The sequence below is a fragment of the Bos javanicus genome, chromosome 11, assembly GCF_032452875.1.
Source record: "Bos javanicus breed banteng chromosome 11, ARS-OSU_banteng_1.0, whole genome shotgun sequence".
Taxonomy (NCBI): Eukaryota; Metazoa; Chordata; class Mammalia; order Artiodactyla; family Bovidae; genus Bos; species Bos javanicus.
The window spans coordinates 66,669,697-66,697,196 of NC_083878.1; the positions used below are offsets into that span (position 1 = coordinate 66,669,697).

Sequence of the window (27,500 nt, forward strand, 5' to 3'; positions counted from 1 at the left end):
AGAACGCTTTCGTTTTTGGTAATAAAAATTGACCCTCAGGTAAATATTCAACCCAACTGTACTTATGGTAAGTCTCCAACATTAGCAAAGAATGGGTTGTTTCAAGCTGCAGTTCCTTATTCTGATCTTCCACCCCAGTGAGGAGAAGAGGATGTGATCACGAGATTGCCCGCAGAGGGGAAATTGTGAAAGAGACCTCACTCTAGAAAAGCAGCCCACAACTGCCCCACCTCTCAGAGGAGGCTGAGCTTCTGAGACGACTCATCTGTGAGGGCACCCGGCTGTCTGTCCATCCAACATGGAACCAAAGCGGATCAGGGAGGGCTATCTAGTGAAGAAGGTAAGCAAAGAGTCACCTGCATCGGTGACCCTGGGCATAGGGTGGGGGAGGATTGGGGTCCAGCTTTGCACTCTCTACCGCTGAAATAGGAGAGTACTGCAGGTTGTGGGACGTTGTGGGGAGAAGCCAGTATGTATTCCACTGCCTTCTGGTTCTTAAAGGTGGAAGGTTCCACCTCAGGTGTCAGCATAGCTTGATTATGTGGGACTGAGAATTCCAGAATGTGGGGTCTGGAAATCCTTCATGATTTAGAGCATCCTTTTCAAGAGTATGCGTGTGTGTTATGCCAGAAGACTCAAACTCCTGCTATAGAGGTTATTAGGAGAAACTACTCATTTGTTAGTTAAATTCTTCCTCCCCTTTTTACTTTTTTGGCAAGGAAGAAGAAGCAAATGATTAAAGATGAGCTGATATAGTGATACAGTAATGGTAGCTTATTTATCTTTTTTTACTGGACTGAAATCTCTTTATTTGTAGTTCTTAGTGAATTTGTATAACATGCTGTTAAGATGGTAGGTAGATACACCATTTTAAAGGTTAGAAAATAGAGACAGGAGTTTACTCCAAAAAGCTCAGTTTCACTGGTTAGGCATCAGGAAACTGAATTTCATTAGCACTGCTGGTTTATCTTCTGATGGTGGGTGTGTGCCGCGCCACTGTGAATCTTCCCAGGAGGGTGAGTTCTCACATAGGCTTGTTAGCATCCTGTGGACAACACTTTTATGAGCAAGTAACTCACACTGACCCAAGTGAGCTCAGGGTGTTAGAAGTGAACTGGATTCAGTACATTCCTTTAGAGGCCCCGTTTTTTAATTGATGGAGTGCATAGTGGGACTTTGTTTAGGCCATTCATGGTTTAACCTGAATTTTAGCCTGAAGTGTTCTACTAAGAGGGGGTCAAACTGCTCACATTGCTGCCTGATTCTGTTTTGATTTAAATCTAGAAGGGACCTTAGACCATCTGACCTCATTCCCTCATTTCCACAAGAGTAAGCTGAGACCCAGAAGCTGGTGACTGCTCAAAGTCACATGGCTGTGACAGTGTTGGGATCAGAAACTTACTCCCTGTCTCCTGGCACTGCCTGTCTCCAGTACACTGGGATTTTCAGAGTAAATTTCAGAGTAAACCCTAAATTAGGGTTTGTAATGTGTAATGGCACCCCACTCCAGTACTCTTGCCTGGAAAATCCCATGGACGGAGGAGCCTGGTAGGCTGCAGTCTATGGGGTCGCTAAGAGTTAGACACGACTGAGCGACTTCACTTTGACTTTTCACTTTCATGCATTGGAGAAGGAAATGGCAACCCACTCCAGTGTTCTTGCCTGGAGAATCCCAGGGATGGGGGAGCCTAGTGGGCTGCCGTCTGTGGGGTCTCACAGAGTCGGACACGGCTAAAGCGACTTAGCAGCAGCAGCAGCAATGTGTCTGTGGTTGTGAGAGTTAAAAGTATGTGCCAGAGAATAAACGAACCCTCAGCAGGTATTCTCTTTCATTAGCCATATTTTGAAACATCCTTTGGAAAAGATGCACATATACACACAGAGGTGTATGTAGATACTTTGCAGTAGGCCCTAATAATCTCTTTGAGAACCAGTAATAATTAATGTTGCTATTTCTTTCCTGCTTGCTTAGGCTAGTATCCTGACAAGAGCAGATGAATGGAAACATTTTCTGCAAAGGTTTTCTGTTTGTTTTAAAAACAATTTAAGCATCTTGTAATTAAAATTTCTCTTATATTGTATACTTGTATTTTTAGCTCTATAAATTAGTTTATCAGAGAGAATAAGTGACTTGCCCATATCCAACAACTGATAAGAGGACAACCTGGGATTAAAACCCAGGCTTGCCTAACTGCAAAGCCTACCACCATCTCGTTGATCCCAGGCAGCCTTCTGAAAGGCAGGTTTCCCCAGCCAGCTAAAGAGAGGTGAGATGAACTTTGCAGAGCCAGAGTGGGGTCTGGACAAACTGGACTGTGGGTAAGAGTGTGTGCAGTGACCTCAACCTCTCTTTGTCTCTGATTAGGGGGTTACTTCAGACAATAAGCATAAACATATTTTGGAGGTCCTTGAAAGCAGACCACTGATTTGAATATGTTTGTAATAATAGCTTAAAAGAAGAGAGAGAAGCAGATTATATGCAACCAATAACTTAGACTCCACCAAGTCACCTCCCAAACTAACCTCATTTCTACACAACTTACGGAATCAGCTGTTGTTTCTATGACAACCATTCCACCATCATGTTGAATGGCAGGACTGATCCAAAGAGTGTATTAGGAATTTAGGTGGCCTGAGAGGCTGGGGAAAGCACAAGAATAGGAGTGGTGAGAGAGAGGACAAGGGATTTTTAAGGAAAGAAAATGGCTGCAAAAGACGGAAGCAGAAGGAGAAAAGCCTGGGGCAAAACAGAGAGCAGGACTCGGTGGTCTCCGCCCAACAATTCTTCCAAACCTTGTCTTCCAGATGCCATGAAATAATCCCCTATGATCTGCACCCATTGAATTATCATTGTCAGAGTAGCCAGTATATGTGGCCCTTACTTTGTAGCAGTAACAGATCTAACCATTTAATGCACTTTATGTACATATAATGGGTACAACTATTACCTTTACTTTATGGAAGAGGAAAGTAAGATCTGACTTTCATGGATTGTAGCCCGCCACGCTCCTCTGTTCATGAGATTTCCCAGGCAAGAATACTGGAGTGGGTTGCCATTTCCTTCTCCAGGGGACCTTCCTGATCCAGGAATTGAACCCACATCTTCTGCATAAACAGGCAGATTCATTACCACTGAGCCACCAGAAAGTAAGGTACAGAGAGGTAAAGGGCCTTGCCTAAGGTCACGCAGCTATTAAGTGGCAGATCTGGACTGGAACCCAGCAGTGTGATCCAGTGTCACAGAAAGCCATGCCTAGCCATGTTTTATGTGGCCCTCATGGGCCCAGACTGCAGTGATTTTTCTTTTCCAAAGAGCTGTTGTTGTGACGGGTGGTACCCAGGAGAACCTTAGGCCAGAATGACTTCACAGTACTGCCTACAAAACTGTGCTATCTTATCTGCCTATATGGTTACCATTTTTTGAGCATCTACTATAAGCTAGATGTAAGTTATCAGCCCTTAAAGTGTATTATCTCATTTAATCATTGTAGTAATGGGAAATTGGTACTATATTATTTTTATTTTACAAGTGAGGAGACTAAGGTTTGGAAAAAATGAAGTAACTTGCCTATGGTCATGGAACCCAGAAGAGACAAACTTGAAATTTGAACCTAAATCCCTAAGACCCCAGAAACCATACTGTTAAACATTTGTGTCATCTCTCTATTGCTAACATAATATGTTTTCATTGAGAAATTGTCCAACCTGGAAAAGTTTATATTTATATAAAAAAATACACTGCTGAACAAATTAGTTTCCTTGCCTTCAAAGTATTCAAACAGGAACAAAATGACCATTGATCTGGGATGTTATACCCGTGATATCATGGATCAGACTGGTTGACTAAATGATGCAATCTAGGATGTAGCAGAAATAAGGACTTCATTGACTGTAACACCAAACTTAAAATAACATTTCCCACAAGCATGGGAGAATAGATGATACTGACTCACAATTCTGCTTTAGTTCAATACGTAGTTTTGACCATCAAATAGTTTTCCTTTGAATTCTAGCTGTATGTCAACATGGGAAAAGAGAAGTTTGAGGAAAAGGAGAAGTGAAGGGAGGTGTCTGGGAGGGGGTTCCACACAAAATCAAGCTTCTCCACCTTCAGCAATGAGTCATGACTTCTTTCTGTGAAACTGCCCATGTGTAGGAAGGCTTCTCTCAGTTTGTGCATTATCACTCTGACCTGGAGTTTCAGGTCAAGGTCACTCTCTCCCCGGTTAGACTATGAGCATTTTGAGAGTAAAGATAGCATTTTGTTTATTTTTTTACCGCAGTACAAAGGCAAATGTCTGAAATGTGCAGGCTGCTTTATCATCATTTGTAGAGAAACCAGTTAGCAGGGCAAAGGCTAATAGAGTTTTGCCAAGAGAACACACTGGTCATAGTAAACACCCTCTTCCAACAACACAAGAAAAGACGCTACACATGGACATCACCAGATGGTCAACACCGAAATCAGATGGATTATATTCTTTGCAGCCAAAGATGGAGAAGCTCTATACAGTAGCAAAAACAAGACCGGGAGCCGACTGTGGCTCAGATCATGAACTCCTTCTTGCCAAATTCAGACTTAAAGTGAAGAAAGTAGGGAAAACCTCTAGACCATTCAGGTATGACCTAAATCAAATCCCTTACGATTATATAGTGGAAGTAACAAATAGATTCAAAGGACTAGATCTGATAGACAAAGTGCCCGAAGAACTATGGATAGAGAGGTTCATGACATTGTATAGGAGGCAGGGATCAAGACCACGCCCAAGAAAAAGAAATGCAAAAGGCAAAATGGTTGTCTGAGGAGGCCTTACAAATAGCTGTGAATAGAAGAGAAAGTGAAAGTGAAGTTGCTCAGCTGTGTCCGACTCTTTGCGACCCCATGGACTGTAGCCCACCAGGCTCCTCCATCCATGGGATTCTCCAGGCAAGAATACTGGAATGGGTTGCCATTTCCTTCTCCAGGGGATCTTCCCAACCCAGGGATTGAACCCAGGTCTCCCGGATTGCAGGCAGATGCTTTAACCTCTGAGCCACCAGCTCAAATTGAATAGAAGAGAAAGGAAAGGCAAAGGAGAAAAGGAAAGATAAACCCATTTGAATGAAGAGTTCCAAAGAATAGCAAGGAGAGATAAGAAAGCCTTCCTCAGTGATCAATGCAAAGAAATAGAGGAAACAATAGAATGGGAAGACTAGAGATCGCTTCAAGAAAATTAGAGATACCAAGGGAACATTTTATGCAAAGATAGCCTCAATAAAGGACAGAAATTGTATGAACCTAACAGAAGCAGAAGATATTAAGAAGAGGTGGCAAGAATACACAGAAGAACTATATAAAAAAGATCTTCATGACCCAGATAATTACAATGGTGTGATCACTCACCTAGAACCAGACATCTTGGAATGTGAAGTCAAGTGGGCCCTAGGAAACATCACTATGAACAAAGCTAGTGGAGGTGATGGAATTCCAGTTGAGCTATTTCAAATTCTAAAAGATGATGCTGTGAAAGTGTTGCACTCAATATGTCAGCAAATTTGGAAAACTCAGCAGTGGCCACAGGACTGGAAAAGGTCAGTTTTCATTCCAATCCTTAAGAAAGGCAATGCCAAACAATGCTCAAACTACTGCACAATTGCACTCATCTCACACGCTAGCAAAGTAATGCTCAAAATTCTCCAAGTTAGGCTTCAACAGGATGTGAACTATAAACTTCCAGAAGTTCAAGCTGGATTTAGAAAAGGCAGAGGAACCAGAAATCAGATCGTCAACACCGGCCAACATCCGGAGAAAAATAGTTGGGACTAGGAATTGGGGCAGAAAGCAAAGAACTAAAGAGCCTCTTGATGAAAGTGAAAGAGGAGAGTGAAAAGCTGGCTTAAAATTCAACATTCAGAAAACGAAGATCATGGCATCTGGTCCCATCACTTCATGGCAAATAGATGGGGAAACAATGGAAACAATGACAGACTTTATTTTTTGGCCTCCAAAATCACTGCAGATGGTGCCTGCAGCCGTGAAATTGAAAGATGCTTGCTCCTGGGAAGAAAAGTTATGACCAACCTAGACAACATGTGAAAAAGCAGAGACATTACTTTGCCAACAAAGGTCAGTCTAGTTAAAGCTATGATTTTTCCAGTAGTCATGTATGGATGTGAGAGTTGGACTATAAAGAAAGCTGAGCCCCGAAGAACTGATGCTTTTGAACTGCGGTGTTGGAAAAGACTCTTGGGAATTCCTTGGACAGCAAGGAGATCCAACCCGTCCATCTTAAAGGAAATCAATCCTGAGTATTCATTGGAAGGACTGATGGCTGAACCTGAAACTCTGATACTTTGGCCAGCTGATGTGAAGAACTGACTCATTTTCAAAAGAGCCTGATGCTGGAAAAGATTGAAGGCAGGAGAAGGGGACGACAGAGGATGAGATGGTTGGATGGCATCACCAACTCAATGGACATGAGTTTGAGTAGGCTCTGGGAGTTGGTGATGGACAGGGAAGGCTGGTGTGCTGAAGTCCATGGGGTCACAAAGAATAGGACATGACTGAGTGACTGAACTGAACTAAACTGTAGAGAAACCAAAATGTCAGGGGTTCATATTATAGTAACTTAAAAAATTTCTAATGAAGTCATTTTTAGACATTCATGTTAAGCAGGTTTTTGTGGGTTTTGTGGGGGTTTTTTTTTCATTGTTTTTCTTGCAGATGAGGCCCAAGTGTTCAGATGAGGATAAGGAATTAGGAGACTAAAGGCACAATAGGGACAACAGGTTTTTGGAACAGATGTGTAGAATCTGAGGATTGAAAGGAATGTGAAGTATTTAATTGAACTTCTCATCTGTGGCCTGCATTTCTTTTACTAATCTGTTCACAAACATGCTAGAAGACCTCTTGTGCCAGGGAACTCACTAACTTGACTTTCTCCCATAAGTTATGCAACAAACTGTTTTTTTTTCCTGAAACTTTCACCTGCTGGGACTTCAAAACAATTTAGTGTTTCACACCTCTGAAGACAGCCCTCATCTACTCTGTCTGTCCCCTTTTGAGCCCAAATTTGTGAGTTCCAATAATTTCCCAAGAGAGATGCCATTTTTTCTCTTTTTTAAAAAAATTTTTCATTGGCTTATATAACAGGCTTCACTTCATCTGCAACTTCGAGGCTTCCTGAACTGTTTCATTCTCCAGTTATATCTATATGGTTAGTCAATCAGTCGTGTCCGACTCTTTTGTGACCCCATGGACTGTAGCTCTCCAGGCTCCTCTGTCCATAGGATTTCCTAAGCAAGAATACTAGAGTGAGTTGCTATTTCCTTCTCCAGGGGATCTTCCCAACAAAGGGTTCGAACTAGTGTCTCTGATGTCAGGTGAATTCTTTACCCACTGAACCATCAGGAAAGCCCTGAGGTATATCTATAAACACAGAATTACAGAGACTAGGTAGGTTTTATTGGTATATCTATAAACACAGAATTACAGAGACTAGGTAGGTTTTATTGGGTGCTTATTATGTTCTGGATATTGCCCTTAGCAATTTACATGGATTATTTTAGTTAATCTCCCAATCATCCTAAGAAATATGTAGTAGCATTATTTGCATTTGCCAGACGTAGCAAATGAGGTTTAAACATTCCTCAAGGTCACATTCCTAGAATGAGGCAGAGCTGGGATTTGAGTTTGGGCCACCTATCTCCATGGTCACTACTGGTTAGGCTCCATTTAAAGTTAGAACCTTTCTTACTTTCCTATGCTTCTATTTATACAGCCCACAAATGACTTCACTCATTTTGACATCCCACATCAAAGTGCTGACTCATAGAGCTTCTTTGTTGTCCTCCACATGCCAATTTCCCCAAATCTTCATATATTTTATAAATCTTTTAAAAAAACATATTAAAGAACAAGACTATATTTTATTTAATTTGCATTTGTTTGAATGCTGTTGAAGCAGTGCATTTTTACATTTATTGGACCCAGATGTTTCTTCTCTTGAAAATTGCCTGCTTATATCGGTTGCCCATCTAAAAAATTGATAGGGTTTGTATGTATCTTATTGATTCTAAAGGGTTAAAAATATATTAAGGATATTAATCTTTAATTATATGATAATTTGTTATAAATATCCACACCTTTTAATTTGTTTTTCAGTTGTTCAGCATTTTTGTTGTTATTGTTGCTGTTTGTTCATTTGCTTTCTTACTGTACAGAAATTCAATTTTTTTATATGGTCAAGTATCTTGACCTTTAAGTTTTCTTCTTTTCGTGTCATTCAGTGTCAGACTTTTATGCACGTAACTAGCTGTTTCCATGGTGATGTACAGTGACTCACTTGGAAACTTTAAATTTGATTTAGCACCTAAAACTTGCTGGTTCTGACACGTAATTGTATAGATTTTGGCCTGTAATGGAAGAAAGCAGACATGTGCCACATATATATTTATTTATATGTATAAACCTTATATATGTACAGTATCATAAAACATACCTTTTATATATGATCATGCTATGACATGATTTATGATTTAGATATGTTTTATGATTGATGGAGTCATAAAGAGTCAGACATGACTAAGTACACACACACACACACACGATTTTATACACATACACACATATATATAGCTGGCTAAGTGACCTAAAAATTGATTTAGATTCCAATATGACTGAAGTTTATGTGAGACCCAGAATGGAGATGGCATCTAAGAGGAAGTAGAAAGAACATAAAGTTGGGTATCAGTAGACCTGGGTTCTAATTTTGGTCTCACATTAACTGGTCGAGTATACTAGGCCCAGTTACTTAAACGAGCTTCAACTTTCTTGCTTGTGTGATGAGGGTGATGGTAGATGATACTAAATGTCCTTCTAGCATGGACACTCTGTGATCACACTTCAGGGTTTGCTCTTGTGTGAGCACCAAGAGAGTTAAGGACAGAGAAGGGTAAATACAGGGATGGTGGAGGGAGGTGCTTTCAGGTTACTCCAGGGAGAAGCTGGCAGATGCAGAGAGTGATGACCCAGAATTCCATCATCCTAACCTAACTAACAGTGTTCTTGTCTGGAGAATCTCAGGGACGGGGGAGCCTGGTGGGCTGCCGTCTCAGGGGTCGCGCAAAGTCGGACACGACTGAAGCGACTTAGCAGCAGCAGCAGCAGCAACCTAACTAACCACCACCAAGCCTGGAAGAAAGTCCCCACTTTATAAGCTCTCGGGATTTCTCTTGCTTTTACCAATATCAGCCTCCTCAATGAACACAAAGGCCCCGAATCCCAAATGACACCCTCCTCTGAGTGAGCAGACAGACCCTGAGGCTACATTTGAATTAGGAGAGCACAAGCTCATTTTGAACAGTTGGCTGCATAGTAGTTTTATTTAAACTGTCTACAGAAGGAATGCAGTGTTGGCTGACTTCTCATTTTATGCCAGTTCCAAGGTCAAAAGCCCTGAGTGATTCTGGCATTTATAAATCTTTGATAGGCATGAAGTAGAATCTAAAATTTGAGCCTTGACAGGCATTTCAGCAGTCATCTAGTCCAGCTTCTACTCCTAGCTCTGTGAGTAGATCTTTTACTTGTTTCAGATACTTGATTTTTTTAGACTTGTCTGTATATTTCATTAAAAGTACATCCCAAATTTCAATATGTAGTGTCTGACCTTGCTCATTTCTTTTAAAAAAGGGAAATAATCCAGTGTTAGCATGAATAGTTATTCTGCCTGTACAGAAAAGAGATAGTGTGTTTTAATTAGTGTCATATTGTTAATTTATTTATTACTTTTCCCCAATTATTTAGAAAAAATTCAAACTCATAGAGAACTGGAAAAAATAGTGCAATTAGCTATATACTCTTTCCCTAGATTTATTAATTGTTAATTCATGGCTACATTTGCCTATCACTCCATATTACTATATAAATATATACACATATTTTTTTTGCTGAGATATTTGACAATAAGTTTCAGACATCTTGCTCCCTTGTGTCTAAGTGTATCAACATATATATTCTGAGAATTAGAACATTCTCCACAATTTTCCTAATTGAATGTACCATATTGCTCTCCTGCCAGCCATGTATGGGAGTTCCAGTTACTGTCTTTGTGAAGTCTTGCTTTTCTCAATCTTTCAGAATTTTAGCTGCTCTAGTGTGTGTGCAGAGGTATTTCATTGTGGTTTTAATCTGAGTTTCCCTGATGGATTGTGATATTGAACATATTTGCAGAGTCTTTTTGGATACCATCTCTAATGAAATGCCTCTTCCAGTTTTTTGCCTGTTAAAAAAATAGATAATTTGTATTTTTTCTTATTGATTTGCAGGAGTGTTTTACATTCTGAGTAGATGTAAAACAGAAAGACATTTGATTGAAATTATTTCATGTGTTGGCATAGTGTCCGACCTTGCCCATTTTTTTAAAAAAGGGGAAATAATCCAGTGTTAGCATGAATAGTTATTCTGCCTGTACAGAAAAGAGACAGTGTGTTTTAATTAGAAACTTTTTTTTTCAGTAACTAAAACAAAGGAAACACTTGGACCAGCAAAATGATAGTTCCATGAGTATTTATCTTCAATGCATAAATAGTCTTCCTTTTGGGCAACTGGACCTTTATATAGAGGCTCTTGGTATTTTAAGATAAGCAGAAGGATCTTCTAGGAACTGGTTGATAATTCCATTTTTGTGGTAATCATGACAGGGTGACAATCAGGAGTTCAAAGATGAGAGGCAAAGAACGCTATTCTCTTCTTTTTCCAAAGTCCTCATAAAGTACAGACAAGAAAGAAAGACTTCCTAGTCAGAATGGTTATCTGTTACTAAAGGCACAGTTGGCATCAACCCAAACTGAAAACTTTTAAAGTAAGAACTGACATGATAGCACCGTGCTGGCATCAGAGACCATTCTGAACCTGGTTTTCATCCCTCCTAGTCATGCCTATATACAAGGCTGTGCTCTGCGTCTCTTCTTGACATTCATACCCAGATAAAATCTGATTAGACCAAAGGATGGAAGTAAGTGGAGCTTCCATGCTGCCATTAATGGCACTTTTCCAGGGAGTCCAGCTTCAAGCACCAGCTACTATGCAGTCTGAGTTGGCACTTGAGGTAGATTCTTTTGCCATCCTTACTTAAGTTGAACTGAAAACAACGGGCAGGGTTAGGAGCAGAAAATATGCTGCAGAAAGTCAGTCTGAAATGCACAAGAAGGAGAGTTGAGATCCATACCATATTCCCTTGGTAATGGCCCAGGAGAGGCTTATGGGCTACTGATAGATGTGTATACATTTTATATTAAAATTTTTAAAGAAGTTCCAGAAGAATGGCATTGCCCTTCTCCCCTGGTCACACAAATGTGGGTCTCCTGCATCCACGCTGGCCAAAGGTAGGCTGTTTACCGAGCCCTGTGGCATCTACAGAAGAGCTCTAGAAAACATCCTTACCCGAATCTTTCTGTTGGCATCACAGGGGAGCATGTTCAACTCTTGGAAACCCATGTGGGTTGTATTGTTAGAAGACGGAATTGAATTCTATAAGAAGAAGAGTGACAACAGCCCCAAAGGAATGATTCCCTTGAAAGGAAGCGCTCTGACCAGCCCTTGTCAGGACTTTGGAAAAAGGATGGTGAGTTGATGTCATTAACTGTGACGAACATCTTCTCAGGTGCTGACCTTTGCATAGCCTACGAATGTGAATGGAGCTCCCTGGGCCAGTCCCTCTGCCCACCACTCATCCTGAACCCTGGGCATTTGGGTCTTTATTGGCTAAGCATTTCCAGAACAGGGTTGGCTCAACTCCTGTGCTTCATAAAAGCCCTCACCCCCTTGAAAGGAGTCGTTCCTAATGGGATGTGTTTTGATTTCAGTTTGTGTTTAAGATCACTACGACCAAACAGCAGGACCACTTCTTCCAGGCAGCCTTCCTGGAGGAGAGAGATGCCTGGGTTCGGGACATCAAGAAGGCCACTAAATGCATTGAAGGAGGCCAGAAGTTTGCAAGAAAATCCACCAGGAGGTCCATTCGACTGCCAGAAACGATTGACTTAAGGTGACTTTCTATGTCTACTTTCCTTCACTCTTTCTTCCTTCCACCCCACTCCTTGAGGCAATCCCACAGCAGGCCCTACTCCAAGGCCTGCTTTGGGCACCTCTGAAGGCTGTACACACCCTTACCAGTCCTTAGTACTTTCACTTGATGTACTAAGACGTTTACCTGGCTCTGAAGGAGTGGTCATGGCATCTCCAAAGCCTAACAGCTGAGGAGAGGAGGCATGGGAGTTCCCTTATGTCTGCGTAATCTTTGCAGAGGGACGGACGGGGAGAAGGAGAGATAGAGAAAAAGGAGGGAAGAGAGAAAGAGATAATACATCATTGCATTTATAAAGTAGCTATAGTAAATTACTCTTAAAAGAAAGCTTTGGGATCTATACATAGGTAGGAAAAGACAGGAACTATGTGTTCATGCAGGTAAGGTTTTTCAAGTTCAAGTTCACATATTCAGCAAGCGTGAATCTCTCTCCTAGGCAGAAACCATTTGTGCCCCGACCTAGCTTAGTGACCTCTAATGTTGACTGGTGATAGTTGACAGGTGATAGTTGTTGCCTACAGATTGATATCACTTAAGTCCCTTTCTTTAGGAGTGTCTTTATTTTTTACTGGTTTTTGCTTTTATGTGGCACATACCCTGTAACAGGAGCTCTATCAGGAAGAATTTCATATTGACTACTTACAGCATCTATCCAGGATTCTGTTTACCAAATGCAGGAAGTCCCTAGGAAGAGAATAGAAAAAGCCGCATGCACACCTAATGCAGGATTTGGCAGGTCATAGGAGTTTGATGAAGTTTGCACATTGAGCTTAGAGAGAATGAGCGCTTTTTCTCACTAAGAAAGCTTTCTGGTAAAGACCCAAGAGGAGTTGCCTAGTCCAGCTGTAGCTGCTGGGTGGGTGGTCCAGTGACTGCATTTCTGGCCACAACTGTCAGAGCTAAGTGGGAATGATGTTTGTGCTACATGGAGCCACAAGACACACAAAATTGCTGCTTGCAATTTTTCTGATAAGGCTATCTTTATTATTCAAGGATAAAAATGAGAACATCTCACTATTTTGTTTTATCTCTTATAAATTTTAGGATAAAGGATAAGTTTAGTCAAAACATTCACTTTCTTGGGACTTCTGTGATGGCCCGGTGGTTAAGACTTCACCTTCCAATATCAGGGGTGTGAGTTTGATCCCTGGTTGTGGAGCTAAGATACCACATGCCTTGCAGCCGAAAAACCCACATGTTAAAAAAAGAAGCAATATTGTAACAAATTCAATAAAGACTTTAAAAATGGTCCACATTAAAAAAAAAACGAACCAAAAAACTCTAACCCCTTGCAACTCCCCTCTGCTGCTGCTGCTGCTAAGTCGCTTCAGTTGTGTCCGACTCTGCGACCCCATAGACGGCAGCCCACCCCACCAAAACACATTCACTTTCTTGGAGTCAAATGTCTACACCAGATGGTCTCTTAAAGGGCACAAAGAACTGGGACATGAGTATTGAGGCCTGAGAACTTTTAATCTTTTGACACCTAACTGGGGACAACTCTCCATCTCAGATACTAAAAGTTAAATCAACAAAATTTAGTGAATTTAAGGGCTATTAAATACCTTCCCAGTACATTTTGCTGAATGCTGTGCAGGCCGCAGAGTTCAAGTATGAGCTCTGCCTTCTAATGACCTACTTATGATCCAGTGGAGAGATTAGGCTCAGGTTTCACCTGGGGAGGGGGAAGCTTGTGCTCAGGGCCAGCCCCTCCAAGCCGGCGAGTCCCAGAGAGGACGGGCTATACTGAACCGCTCCTGCTCATCCATGTGTTTTCATCTGTGCAGTGCCTTGTATTTGTCCATGAAAGACACTGAAAAAGGAGTAAAAGAACTGAACCTAGAGAAGGACAAGAAGATTTTCAATCACTGCTTCACAGGTAAAAGGCCTTGTGGGTCTGATGTGGGGCTTCTGGGGCAGGCAATATGGAGGTCTTGCTCAGCCTTGAGTGTGTGTAGGGGGATGTGGAGCGAGGTGGGGGGTTTGGTCTCATGGAACACAGACCGATGGACATGATCATTGGACTTCCCCAGCATGGAAAGAGAAAGAAAGGTAGGCCCATACTTTGTGGTTCAAGGTAAAATCTTAGAAGTTCTAGTTATATCAATCAAAGGGTCATTTTTTGCCAGAAAATGGCAGGATGTTGAAATAGACACAGAGTTGAGCAAGATGATAAATAAGAATCAAGACACCTAATGTTAGACTTAAGTGACAAATTAGGGATGTCTGAGGCTGCATAGTGTTTTGTTGCTGTTCAGTTACTAAGTTGTGTCTGACTCTCTGTGACCCCATGGACTGTAACATGCCAGGCTCCCCTGTCCTTCACTATCTCCCAGAGTTCGCTCAAATTCATGTCCATTTAGTCATTCTTAAAAGAGGTCTGTACTTACCTCCCTACCTCTTTTACAGGATCACTGCAAGGATTAAAAGCAGAAATGCAGTATTAATTAGTTTTTCTTTTCAGAGAAAGAAAACTGGGCAAAGCCTTTTGTATATGAAATTCATGAAAGGTGCTCTTATCAACTAACTGCTCCCACTCTTGTTTCAAAGATGGTATACCTTACTGCTTTGATGACTTGGGGCCTGTTAAGTTGGCTCTTTGGTTGGCTATATTTGTACAGTATATATTGTAGAGCACAGGGAACTATACTCAGTATTTTGTAATAATGTATAAGTATATTTAATAACATAAATTTATACATATATATAAATGTTTGAAAGAAATTTGTTTTATTTACTTTTATTGAAGTATGGTTGATTTACAATATTGTGTTAATTTTAGGTGTATAGTGCAGTGATTCAGTTATGCATACACACACATACATATATATATTCTTTTTTCAGATTCTTTTCCCTTATACATTTTTACAAAATACTGAGTATAGTCCCCTGTGCTAAACAATAGGTCCTTGTTGGTTGTACGAAATATTTTTAATACAGAGCTTCATTGTAGCCTGCTAATAATCCAGTTGGTGGGTCAATTTCATTTTATTCTCCTAACAGTCTTCCCTTGATTCAGAAGGCTGATTGAATGACTTCTCAAGGTCCCTGCTAGACCCTGCAAAGGTGTGACATTCGATGTAAGGGATGGCATAAAATTCTAAATTAGGACATACACATACTAGCACATGTTGTTTTCTGCTTAAAAACTTGCAACAGCTCCTCATTGCCAAATTCTTAATGTACCATCAAAGCTCTCCCCACCCACCCCATGACTTCCTCTCTCTCTTGTCTTCTTTTGTCTTCTTTCCACCGGCCCCTCTCCCATCAGCACCCAGAAGGGATCCCTCATGCCTGTTTGAGTCTGTTCACACTGCTGCTCCCTCAGCTCCTGCTTCTCCCTCGGCCTCTGCCTAGGTAAATGCTTGATAAACATTGTCACTTCCTCTGTGAAACAGTACCCATTGCCCCAGCCACCCCTCCACACCTTCCTACAGATTTGACCCAGCAGCTCCACTGTGCTGACCCCACAGCAAGGCACTTGTTACAACACTTACTCATTACCCAGATCTTCCTTTTAGACTCCCCCGGGGGGGCCTCCCCAATAGCCATTACTGAACTTAGTTCTCAGCAGAAGTTCTGGGTCATTAATGGAAGACGCATGCATTGCTGCTTAAGGAGCATGTAGGTGTTTTTTTAAAACCGTTTACGTGGTTCCTTTTGTTTCCAGGTATCTATCTCAATAATTTCATTTTTCCTTCTTGGAGTAACAGGGAAGATGAAACAAGTAAGAAAGCTGGGTGCTCTGCAGCTCTCTAGGGGCAACTGTCTGTGCCTTGTTCTTTGAAAAAGAGAATTAACCTTCTTTCTGATGGTCCCATCCAGGTAACTGTGTCATTGATTGGCTTGTTTCCAATAAGTCTGTTCGGAACCGCCAGGAAGGCCTTGTGATCGCCTCCTCCTTGCTCAACGAAGGGTACCTGCAGCCCGCTGGAGACCTCTCCAAGAACGCGGTGGATGGAACTGCTGAAAACCCTTTCTTGGACAACCCTGATGCCTTCTATTACTTTGTGAGTGAGAGAGCTACCCATCTACTCCTCCGGGCATGGGGGTTGACCTGGGTGTGTTCTAGTTGATTTCAGTTAATATCTGCTGATGTGAAGGAAAGCACCTATCCCTACAGCTTTGGTCCATGTCCTTGACTTGACAGCTGTCCCTCTCCATAATGCCTATCACATCCAGTAAGTTAGTCTAAAGGAAAATACTGTTTACTTGAATAGTTTTCTTTATTTTTGTTTAAAAATTTGCTATATTTATTTCTATTTTAAGCAAGAATTTCTTTTGTAAAAGCTTATTAGGCCCCAGTACATGCCAGGTGGGGCTTCCCTGGTGGCTCAGTGGTAAAGGATCTGCCTGCCAATGCAGGAGATGAGGGTTCATCCCTGGGTCGAGAAGATTCCCTGGAGAAGGAAATGGCAACCCACTCTAGTATTCTTGCCTGGGAAATCCCAAGGACAGAGGAGCCTGGCAAGCTACAGTCCATGGGGTCACAAAGAGTTGGATGTGACTTAGGGACTGAGCACATGCCAGGCACCCATTTAGTCAAAGTAGATCCAGTAGTGGAAGGAAAAATAACCAGCAAAATTATGGCCCCCGGGAGTCCAAATATACATTGAAATATGTGACTCAATACCAAGTATGTTCATCCTTATTCCTTCCCTCTGTCATCATGGGTACCTCCAGTGGCATGCTTCCCACAGGCTGGGAAACACTGTATGGTACAACATGGACTTAAATCTTGGGTCACATGAACATCTGGCAACAGTGGATTTCTAGGGGGATTCTGGCAATTTTGTTTCTATTTGGAGTCAGAACACAAAAGTAAGGAAGCTACTTATATAAATGAAGTGAATGTACCAAAGAGAGTTTCATTTCACTTTGGGGAATTTCCTCTACCAGAATATTTTTTTCTTTTCAGAATTTTAACCTGGTTGTTTATAGCTATTTAAATGTAGGACTCTAAAAAAAAATGTAGGTCTAAAAATACCGAGCACAGTGGCTTGTGTGATTCACTGGTCTCGTTTAGCTGAGCAAGGCCCAGTTCCTGCCTGAACTCAAAGGATGTGGCTGGACCTGGGCTCTTGGTTTCTTAAAGTGGGGGAGCCGAGGAGCAGGGGGCATATGGAGGTTATGTTGTATGGACAGTGTCTTATAAACCAGCCAGCTCGCTTTCAGCAATGTGGCCATGAGGTCCCTAGAGAAGGAAGGCTTTGAAGGGAGAGATGTGCTGAGCTAGACATCCAATACAGCTTGGGGAACCCAGGAAAATGAAAGTATATGGACAAGATCATAATTGCATGGAGACAAGGGAGCATCCAGCAACAATAAACATCTAGATGGGACTTCCCTGGTGGTCCAGTGGTCAAGACTCTATGCTTCCACTGCAGGGGGTTCTGGTTTGATCCCTTGTCGGGAAACTAAGATCCCACATGCTGCATGGTGCAGCCAAAACAAAACAAAACAAAAAAAGAAGAAGAAATAAGCATCTAGAAACAAGAACAGTGGGGAGGGGGAACAAGCTAACCAAGGATAACCTTTAGCGTTCAGGTTGGGATGCGAATCACAGGGAGAAGGAGTGGCTAGAGGGAAGAGGGGAGAGGAAGGTGGTATAATTAGCACTATGCCTAAGACTGGAAAAATAAACTGGTTCTTTGGTTCCCCAACAGCCAGACAGTGGGTTCTTCTGTGAAGAGAATTCCAGTGATGATGATGTGATTTTGAAAGAAGAATTCAGAGGAGTCATTATCAAGCAGGGATGTTTACTGAAGCAGGTGAGTGGTCACTATATTCTACCCTAGGCTTTCTCCCTAACCAGGCCCTTTGTATTCTATAGGATCAAATGGTGTTTTGTTTGTTTGGTGAATAGTCAACTAGAGAATGAAACTGACCTAGTGAAAGAGAGACAAATAGTTAAGTAGATGATCAAAGTGGCATTAGGTCAGGAGGACTGAGGCAGGCAGGGCAGAAGCACCTAAAAATAGGGAAATTTCTATCAGTGTTTCAGGAAAATGCTGAACTTTTCATTAGTTGGAGGATATCAGTTGGCCAAGAGATGCCATCCAAAAGACAGAGATGTTTCACAATGAAAGTTCTTCCATTGGCCTATCCTTCCTCCTTACAAAGTAACCAGGAAATAGAAACAAGCTGCACCCAGAAGAGGAGCATCATAAACCACTGAGAGCAAGGAAGTACCATTGCAGACTGTGGGTAGGTCACAATGAGACCATACCCAGGCCAGCTCTGCAGGAGCAGCAACAGATGAAGGTCAAATCCGGTCAGAGGGCATAGACTCAGTCATTATCAGGTATCATCAGGTACTGGCCACTGTCAGTCTGGGAGACAGGGGCTGGGGTGAGCTGAAGAGCTCTGCTCAGTTACCAAGTGCAAAGGCATGGGACACCAAGAGGTAAGAGAACCCGATGGCTGGAGCTGAGTGAGGAAGCCAGGGTCAGCACCTGGTAGAGAAGAAGCAATTGGAAAACAGGAATATTCAGAGTGAAACAACTGATGCTGGTATATGTTGTCATAGAAGCCTAAGCTGCTTTATGAGGCCAAGGTCTTGCCCCTTGTGATTGCGTCATGAGCTGTCTCAAAGGCACTGCTCTGTACCTGTTAATAAAAGAAAGGATCTGGCTGCTGCAAGATTTCTGTGCATTGTATATAGATCTCACGGGACTGAGAGATTTGACTTATCTCATGATAGAAGCCTGAACTTCTGGGTAAAGAGGGAAGAACCAAAGTTGAGCATATATTTACATTTAAAAAGGAGAACTTTGGGTTGACTAAGTATAGATAGACATTTTTTAGTTTCATTAGAAGTAGAGCATTAATGCGGAAAACTTACCTTCCCATTATATTTTGAGAGAACAGGGTCCTAAGAGGATGGGGAACACATGTATACCTGTGGCGGATTCATTCTGATATTTGGCAAAACTAATACAATTATGTAAAGTTTAAAAATAAAATAAAATTAGAAAAAAAAAAAGAAAGAAAGAATTCCAGACTATTCTAATAACTTGTATGCCCACTGACTAGATTAAAGAATGAGCAAAGGAGCAGGGTCAGCCTTACACAGGGTAGGTTCTGGAGGTTGCCCATGGGCAGAGTTTGCATATCACCTGCTTCCTCTTTGGTTCTGGCAAATGTTTGTATGTATATGGCTCTGATCATAGGCTGTTAAGGCAGGAGTCACTTGGAAAGGAGTTCCATTATTTCCTTATGATATCTTCTATAATTCTATGTTACTATCAGCCATGAATGTCTTTTCTTGAGTGAGTTGATCCGACTGAACGTGAAGGTTGAATAGGGATAGATGAAGTCCAGGCTGGACTGGAGTGAGGTCTGGGCAATGGATGCAATGGAGATGCTGGATGTTCAAAAGTCAGCTGAGAGTTGTGGTGTGAGTGTGTGTTGAAAGTAGTGGGACTAGATGTAGGCTTCCCCTTCCATTTTTCTTCATCTTCTTTACGTGGCCTTTGATAGGTACAGGTCAGCCTTCAATAGCTCCGGTGGTATACATTTAAACCCTCCAGGGATCTGTTAAAATTGCACCCCAGGCCAGTTAAATCAGAGTCTCTATATGTTACAGGTCCCCAAGAGATTCTGGTATGTGGCCAATGTAAAGAATTACAGAGCTAACCATTTTCTTAAAAGTTAGTTTATCCTATTATCAAAATATCACTGTTTAAATAGTCATAAACCTCCTTTTAACATGAAGAAAACAATTTTTTTTCATTCAGGAATTTTGTTCTTTTTTAATATTCCCCCCATCTCTAATTTCTAGGGGAGGGAGAGGGAAGAAAAACCTCTTCTACTTGAATTGATAGTCCCCCTTTAATGTTTCCTGTCCCTTATCTCAGTCGTGTATAATCCTAGCTCATAGCAGGATCATCTGAGAGATTTTTGAAAATCTTTTTAAGTACCAAAAAAACTAATCAACCCTATGTCTTCCGTTGTGAGTTAGCCCGGGTTACCTGGCAGAAGCCTTATCTCAAAAAAGGGTACCTGTGCTCCACACTTCATAGGTGGGAAGTAGATGGATCCACTTGGGGGTCAGTCCCTACCCTCATTCTACCCCATTCACTGGTTCCAGAGGCATTAATTCAGTTTGGGGGACATAGCCAGTTTGAGGATGAATGATACTGGATTATATTCAACATAATCCTTTTTATACAATTCATTCTGTGACTACTGCTGCTGCTGCTGCTAAGTCACATCAGTTGTGTCCGACTCTGTGCGATTCCATAGACGGAAGCCCACCAGGCTCCTCTGTCCCTGAGATTCTCCAGGCAAGAACACTGGAGTGGGTTGCCATTTCCTTCTCCAATGCATGAAAGTGAAAAGTGAAAGTGAAGTTGCTCAGTCGTGTCCGACTCTTATCGACCCCATGGACTGTAGCCTACCAGGCTCCTCTGTCCATGGGATTTTCCAGGCAAGAGTACTGGAGTGGGGTGCCATTGCCTTCTCTGTGACTATGATGAATAAAATACCTCATTTCTCAACCACACGTAGATTCTTTGATGAGAAAGGACAATATGTTATACATATTTTTCTTGTATCTGCTGCAGAGTTCAGCATCCTTCTTAGTCTGTAATAGACAATAAACCTTTTTAGAGTGAATTAAGTTGAATGTAGGTACACCCGTTCCTCAGTACCCATAGAGGATTGGTTCTAGGACCCGCTATGGATACCAAAATCTATGGATGCTCAAATCCCTTATATAAAATGATGTAGCACATAGATGTTGACAGAGCAGCAACAATTCTTGGAAACCCCAGCTGTGCATGCATTCCTTAAAGTGCCTCAGGAAACACTCATTCAATGAAAGACAACTCTTCAGTGCCTCACATCGTGTGCCAATGAGGACCTCAAGACAATGTGGTAGTTGGCCAGGGCTGGCTGATTTCACATCCTCCTGTACCTTCCTCTTCCACTGACTCCTGAGTACTTGATACTCACCCACTGATTGTGTACGAGAACATGATTTGTGTGCCTGTAGATCTGGAGAAAATGGTGTGGGGCAGCACCCTTTGCGACCCCATGGACAGTAGCCTGCACCAGGCTCCTCCGTCCGTGAGATTTTGAAGGCAAGAGTACTAGAGTGGGTTGCCGTTTCCTTCTGCAGGGAACCTTCCCAACCCAGGGATCGAACCCAGGTCTCTCGCATTGTAGACAGACAATTTACCATCTGAGCCACCAGGGAAGTCCTCTTAGCCCATGGGTAACGTCAATTAAGGCAAAGAACAGGGACTCCTGACAAGAATTTTAGAAGTTGATGCTTTACAAAAGTCATATAATATTGCAGATAGAAATATTCTGTTTTCTCCTGTATGACTCTGCAGTGTTCTTGGCTCCATCCTTCAGGCAAGGAAAGCGTTCTTTGGAGATGAGCTCCTTGACCAAATGCTCTGCCAAATAACGTAAACCCATTCTTGAAAGTGCCCTGACCTGGCTTTATGAAGGAGACATCGTTTGCTAAAATCGCAGACGTTCCATTGCTTTCTATACAAACACAGAGAAAAACTTTGGAAGCTTTCTGTATGTGCCTCTTAATACATGCTGCTTCAGAAATAACACACAATATTCTTCATGTTGGCAACATGGAAACTATATATTTTCTAATCTAAGGTTTTTAACTTCTGGAGTTAAAAGTCACTTGAATTTACTGTAGGAAATCATAGAATTAGGTTTAGCACAACATTTTAAACAACTACTATCAGCTAATGGAAATAACTGGGCAATTCAAGGCAATTACAAACATACGAAGTGGCTCCCACAGGCCAGGCGCAGTGCTGGGCTTGGGAGGAACAAAGAGAAACAGACACAAATCCTGCTTCAGAACCCACAGTCTAGACAATGGCAGTGTTTGACATTGGAAGAGTCAATGGTTCTCTAGGGAAGGGCCAAGTCCTGTTCTTCCTCATCGTGTCTGTCACAACCACTACTGCTTCCAATTTCCATTGCTGCTCCCTGTTGTTGCTGCTGCTGCTGCTGTCACTTCAGTCGTGTCCGACTCTGTGTGACCCCATAGACGGCAGCCCACCAGGCTCCTCCGTCCATGGGACTTTCCAGGCAAGAGTACTGGAGTGGGTTGCCATTGCCTTCTCCGGCTCCCTGTTGTTAGTTCCTACTAATTTTATGCTGGGATTGTTGTAATCATTTCTTGATGGTCTTCTTTCTACCTTATTATATTTCCCCTGGCTTTATCTTTAATCCCTAGCTGATCCATCCTGTATGTTGTCCCCATATTAATCTTCCTAAAGTGTTACAGTAATCTTTTTGCTTCCAACTCAAAAGCTGTGAGTGACAACAACCCCTGTGTCTTATTTTTACTGTCTCCTTCCACTTTTCCAAACTTGCCTCTGCTATACCTGCCTTCTAGCCTGATGGTCTTACTCATCAGGGTCTGAATATGCCTTAGACATTCCCACCACGGTTTTTTTGTTGTCAATGGTCTTCCCACCCACCTCTTTCTCACCCGTCTAACTCCTGTGTGTCCCACATGGATAAGTGAAGGTTTTTATGAGGCTCTCTTTGACATGCCAAACCACAATTATATATCTTTCATTTAAATCCTTTGAAACTGGACCTACTGAATAGCACAGGGAACTATACTCAATATCTTGTAATAACCTATAATGGAAACGTATCTAAAAAAGAATAATATACATGTGTGTGTGTGTATAAGTGAATCACTTTGCTGTATACCGGAAACTAACACAACACTGTAAATCAACTATATTTCAATGAAAAAAAAAAAAAACCTCAAATGAAGTTTCCAAATAATAAATAGTAAATTAAAAAAAAATCCTTTGAATCTGTATATATGGAATCTAGAAAAATGGTACTGAAGAATTTATTTGCAGGGCAGCAGTGGAGAAACAGACATAGAGAATAGTCTTATGGACATGGGGAGAGGGGAGGAGAGGGTGAGATGTATGGACAGGGTACCATGGAAATTTACATTATCATATGTAAAATAAAATGAAAAATCCTTTGAAAAACCCTTATCTATAGAGATTATTTGATTTGGACATTTGCTATTTTATATTTACACATAGATTATAGACTCTTTGAAGAGCAGGGCCATGTCTTAAATCTCTTGATAGCCCCACATTACCTAACATAGTATGTTATACATAGTGCTGTCTTATATGATGCTAAAGCTGCGAGATGATCTTAGAAATAATTTAACCCACAATTTAATAACATCTAAATTGTTCGTTGGTTCTAGTGCTATCTCTGACAAGGCCTGGGTTGTGGCCTGAATTCTTCTGGAGATAGAATATCATCTTTATTATTTTCTTCTTTCAATCCAACAAGATTTATCCTGTAGGGACTATGTGTACTGAGTGAGACTAAAAACTCATCCTTCCTTTTTCTATGTTCATCCTGGATATAGGGCCATAGGCGGAAGAACTGGAAAGTGAGGAAGTTCATTCTGAGAGAAGACCCTGCCTATTTGCACTACTATGACCCTGCTGGGGTGAGAAACTGTGCTCCATAAACCCTCCCAGTAGAAGCTTGCGCTGCTCCTAATCACGGGGCTGCCCGGGCCCTTCCTGCTCTGCTCCCTTCATCTTCACCCTCCCTCTTCTTTTTCCTCACCCTCCTCTACCTTTTCCAACCCCTTCTTATTGCAAAGATCTGAGACCTTAGGCTTTGAGGCCAGCAGAATCTCAGGGGATGGAAGAAAATATCATTATATGGCCATTTATTTGATCAACACAACACAACTTTTTATTATTTATTCCAAGCTGATATTTTCAGAGGAACTCAACCAACCTAGCACTGTGCTCTTGGTTTAATGCGCAAAAAAGTGATAATCCCTCTTCTAGGCCTATTTGAATGAGAGCATCTTTTGAGCCCAACCGTTTAGGCTGTTGACTATTCAGAAGAGGGCTTTTTCCTTAATAAGTTGAGTCATGTCTATCTGGGTTGGGTCCTCAGCTTCTGCAGGGCTCTCTTGATTCCCTCCTATGAGGGTTCTACTACTATGTCTGTTGCTTGGGGCCAAAGGACTCTGGAAACACCTGGCGATTCTCCCGCGGGGAGATGATTCGGCCTCCCTACCTCCCCCAGCTGTCACTTTCCTCCAGACGTGAAGCTCAGGTTGACTTGCATCTCCTCATCCAGCTCCCCACCTCCCCGCTGTGTGAAGTGGCAAGAGGGGTGGAGGATCCAGAACGGGTTCCCTTTAATCTCCTTCAGCTCTTCTCTAAACCACAGTGAGTCTGTGTGGCTTTTGCACCAAGAGGATCAAGTATACGCCTATATTTTACTTTGGAAACATAATGAAGGACTCCTTTCTCCTTTAGGGGGAAGATCCCTTGGGAGCGATTCGCTTGAGAGGCTGTGTGGTGACCTCAGTGGAGAGCCACCCAGATGGTAAGAATGAATTTTGGGGGGAGAGAGGTGTGTCTCCCTGGGCTCCCTTCCCACACCTGTGCACCCTGAGCCAACAGCAATCACTCCCTCACTCACTCCCTTACTCAGGCATGAATGAGTTCACTGTCTGAAAACTTCAGAGAGACCCAAAGCTGTTCTCTCTCAACTGCTGTCCTGGTTCTCTGGGTCTTGGGGAGCTGTAGTGGTTTTGTGGATGCCTTGAATAAATCCTAGCACAATGCTGAGAAAAACCTGTCACCTCAGAACCGGCATGGGTGGGGAGACTTTTTACCTCCTGATGCCTGTGATGGAGCCCAACATTCCTCAACGTGCACCTTTACAAAATAGGAAACGTCCCACAACAAGAGGAACATTTGTGCCGGGAGGCAGTGTGGGGAACAGGAAGTGCTCTGGGGTTATGTTAGGTCTAGGTTCCTTAGTTAGGGGCACAACTTTGAGTGAGTTGCCTAACCTGGGTTTTGGTTCCTTCTCTGAGAATGATGGAGTCCTACCAGCTGATCCTTGGGTCCTGATCACAACTCTATGATTCGGTGATGAAATGACCGTCTTCTCAGGTGTAGGAATGAGTGAGTAGTGTCAGAAGGAAGACGTGGTTCAGACCCCCAGACCCTGGTTTCTCTTGTCATTTGGGCTAGTGATGCTATAGAGGTGGACTGGAAATGCTGCAGCTGCAAGTGCCTAGATTTTAACTATTCCTGGATCTGCTCCCTCCCCTTTCCCCTTAGAGTCATCCTTCACTGTCAGGGTGGACAGTGTGCTTCTTTTTGATCCGCGATGGATGTGTTTTGAGCCTTGTCACAGTATTGGCCAGTTTTCTGCCTTCTGATCTTTCAGTAGAGATGCTCACTTAGCGCTTGATAAAAACTAGTTTCGACTGCACCGATGGTACTGGTGGCACATCTTTTTTTTTTTTTAATTTCTTTTTTAAGAAAACTAATATTGAGGCCAGCTTTTGATTTATATTGTGAGTGGAGTACCTTTCACTCACTGGACACTATTACAGATTACTCATTATACACTGTATGCAAAAATGAGAAATTTAGTTTGCTTACAAAAGAAAATGTTTTTCCTTGAGTGTTTTTAACTTACTTCTTAAACACACAAACACAATCATACTGGACACCTGTCTGTATAAGTACTATATATATATATATATTAATCATACATATATAAATGTATAAGCATACAATAATGGTAAGTTTGAAAATCGCATTTAATTTCCTTAGAACACTTGGAAAATTGCTTGCAGAAGGAGGGCAAGCTAGGTGGCCTTTCTGGTGCCCACGCTCACTGTCATCAATTTCTTTCTCACCAGGCAAGAAGAGTGAAGAAGAGAACCTCTTTGAGATCATCACGGCTGATGAAGTTCACTATTTCCTGCAAGCAGCCACCCCCAAGGAGCGCATTGAGTGGATCAAAGCCATCCAGGTGGCCTCCCGGACAGGAAAGTGAAGACACTCCCTTCCAAGGGAACCACATGGATAAGCTCAGTCCAGGGCCTGGCCACTTCTGCAACAGAAAGCCCAGGGGTGGGATATTGTCATCCTCGGGGGTCCTGAATGTAACTAACCTCATGCCGTGTGATGTTCGCCCACACTGACCACATCAGTCGCTGAAGCCTCTCTGCCACTCTCTGTGTTCCCTGGGCAGACATGCCAAGCTGTGTGGCCTGGGGACATTGCTTACCCTCTCAGACCTCAGGTTCCTCCTCTGGAAAATGAAGGAGTTGAACTAGAGGAGAACTGTCCTTCCTAGCTTCAAAAGCCTGCCAATCTAATACCCATGGCAGGGCAGCTGAAGTCCCTCCATGACCAGGTCTTGGCCTTCAGAACCTGAGACAACTGTTCCTGTTAAAGCCATTGCCCATCTGTACTAAGAGCACTAGCACAAACCTCTTTTGTTCCCCTTTGCTGCCTTCCCCTGCTCTTGGCACAAGTTCATGTATCAACACCAAAGAGAACCCTCTTCTTCCTTCTTTGCCCTCGCCAGAAACTTCCTGACAGCCAGTATACTGCAGTCGTGGTTTTTAGCTTGAAGCCTTGTGACTTCAGTCTGGAAAGTTTTGTCTTCTGAGAAAAAGACCCAAGGAAGCCAGGGGTAGCTGAGGGTCCTCTCCTCTTCCCGAGGCCTCCCAGAGCAGGCGTGTTGCACTCTACTGGGGGCTGGTCAGACAAGAAGCTATCTTTGCCTCTTTCCAGAGAGCATTTCTAATTAGGAGCAGGAACTCCAAATTTGTGAGATTCTGTTTCATTTGAGTGTTTACAGAGAAAAGTGGCCAGAGGGGTTTTCTCTATGAGGTCTCTGCTTGGGTGAGGGGGCTGGACAGCTGCCTGATTCAAATGTCCCCTCCTTCACCCCCAACCCCAGCTCCAGAGGGTGGAGGACTTAGATCACAGGCCAGCTGATGGGATAATGAGTTTATACAAAGACAGCTCTGAAAGGACTTAACGTTTAGCTTGCAAATGGATGTGGCCGTCACATCACACTGTGCCTTCAGTGCTCAAGTTGTTGAGATTGTGGTCACACTTTAAAGCATGTGCTTTAAGCACAAGCTGTCCGATCTCCTGCTTGGCCAACAAGGGGCCTCATGGGCCCATCATCATTCAGAGGGGTCTGATCTAGATTCAGATTGTGTACTGGTTTTCAGTTTTTTTTTTTTTTTATCCTGTCTGCCAACTAATGATTCTAAACCAAAATTGAGAAAGAAATTAAATATGTTTGCGAAGGTGTATTTTCCAACTTTCGATTTTTAATTTTAAGGCCCTAGTGAGAAAAGAAGAGTAGAAAGTTCTTCTTGATTTTAGCAGCTCCTTTCCCCTCCCCCAATTCCACACAATATCCTTGAGGCTACTCTTACCCCCAGATTGTTTTCTCATTGGCCAAGAGGTGAAAGACTACTTTTCTGTGATTCTTTAGTAAACTGTATTAGAACATGCACAGTACTTTTTCTACATTCAGTGTTAGAAGTATTTATTAATGTGGAGTGAATTTTAAGTTTTGAAATAAATGTTACCATGTTGTGTGTCA

General features: G+C 42.3%; 1 protein-coding gene across 2 annotated transcripts; it reads left to right on the top strand.

The window, feature by feature from the left end:
• Nucleotides 1–166: 166 nt before the first annotated feature.
• On the top strand, nucleotides 167–27,500 carry PLEK (pleckstrin). Of its 2 annotated transcripts, none has more exons than XM_061432837.1 (9): nucleotides 167–340; nucleotides 11,448–11,603; nucleotides 11,845–12,026; nucleotides 13,853–13,944; nucleotides 15,891–16,075; nucleotides 17,732–17,836; nucleotides 23,467–23,550; nucleotides 24,383–24,452; nucleotides 25,789–27,500. In XM_061432837.1, the coding sequence occupies exons 1-9, from the start codon at nucleotides 299–301 to the stop codon at nucleotides 25,923–25,925; spliced, it is 1,053 nt and encodes a 350-aa protein (XP_061288821.1). In that variant the 5' UTR covers nucleotides 167–298; the 3' UTR covers nucleotides 25,926–27,500. The 2 variants fall into 2 exon arrangements, with proteins under 2 accessions (XP_061288821.1, XP_061288822.1); XM_061432838.1 differs by lacking the exon at nucleotides 167–340 and adding an exon at nucleotides 5,340–9,547.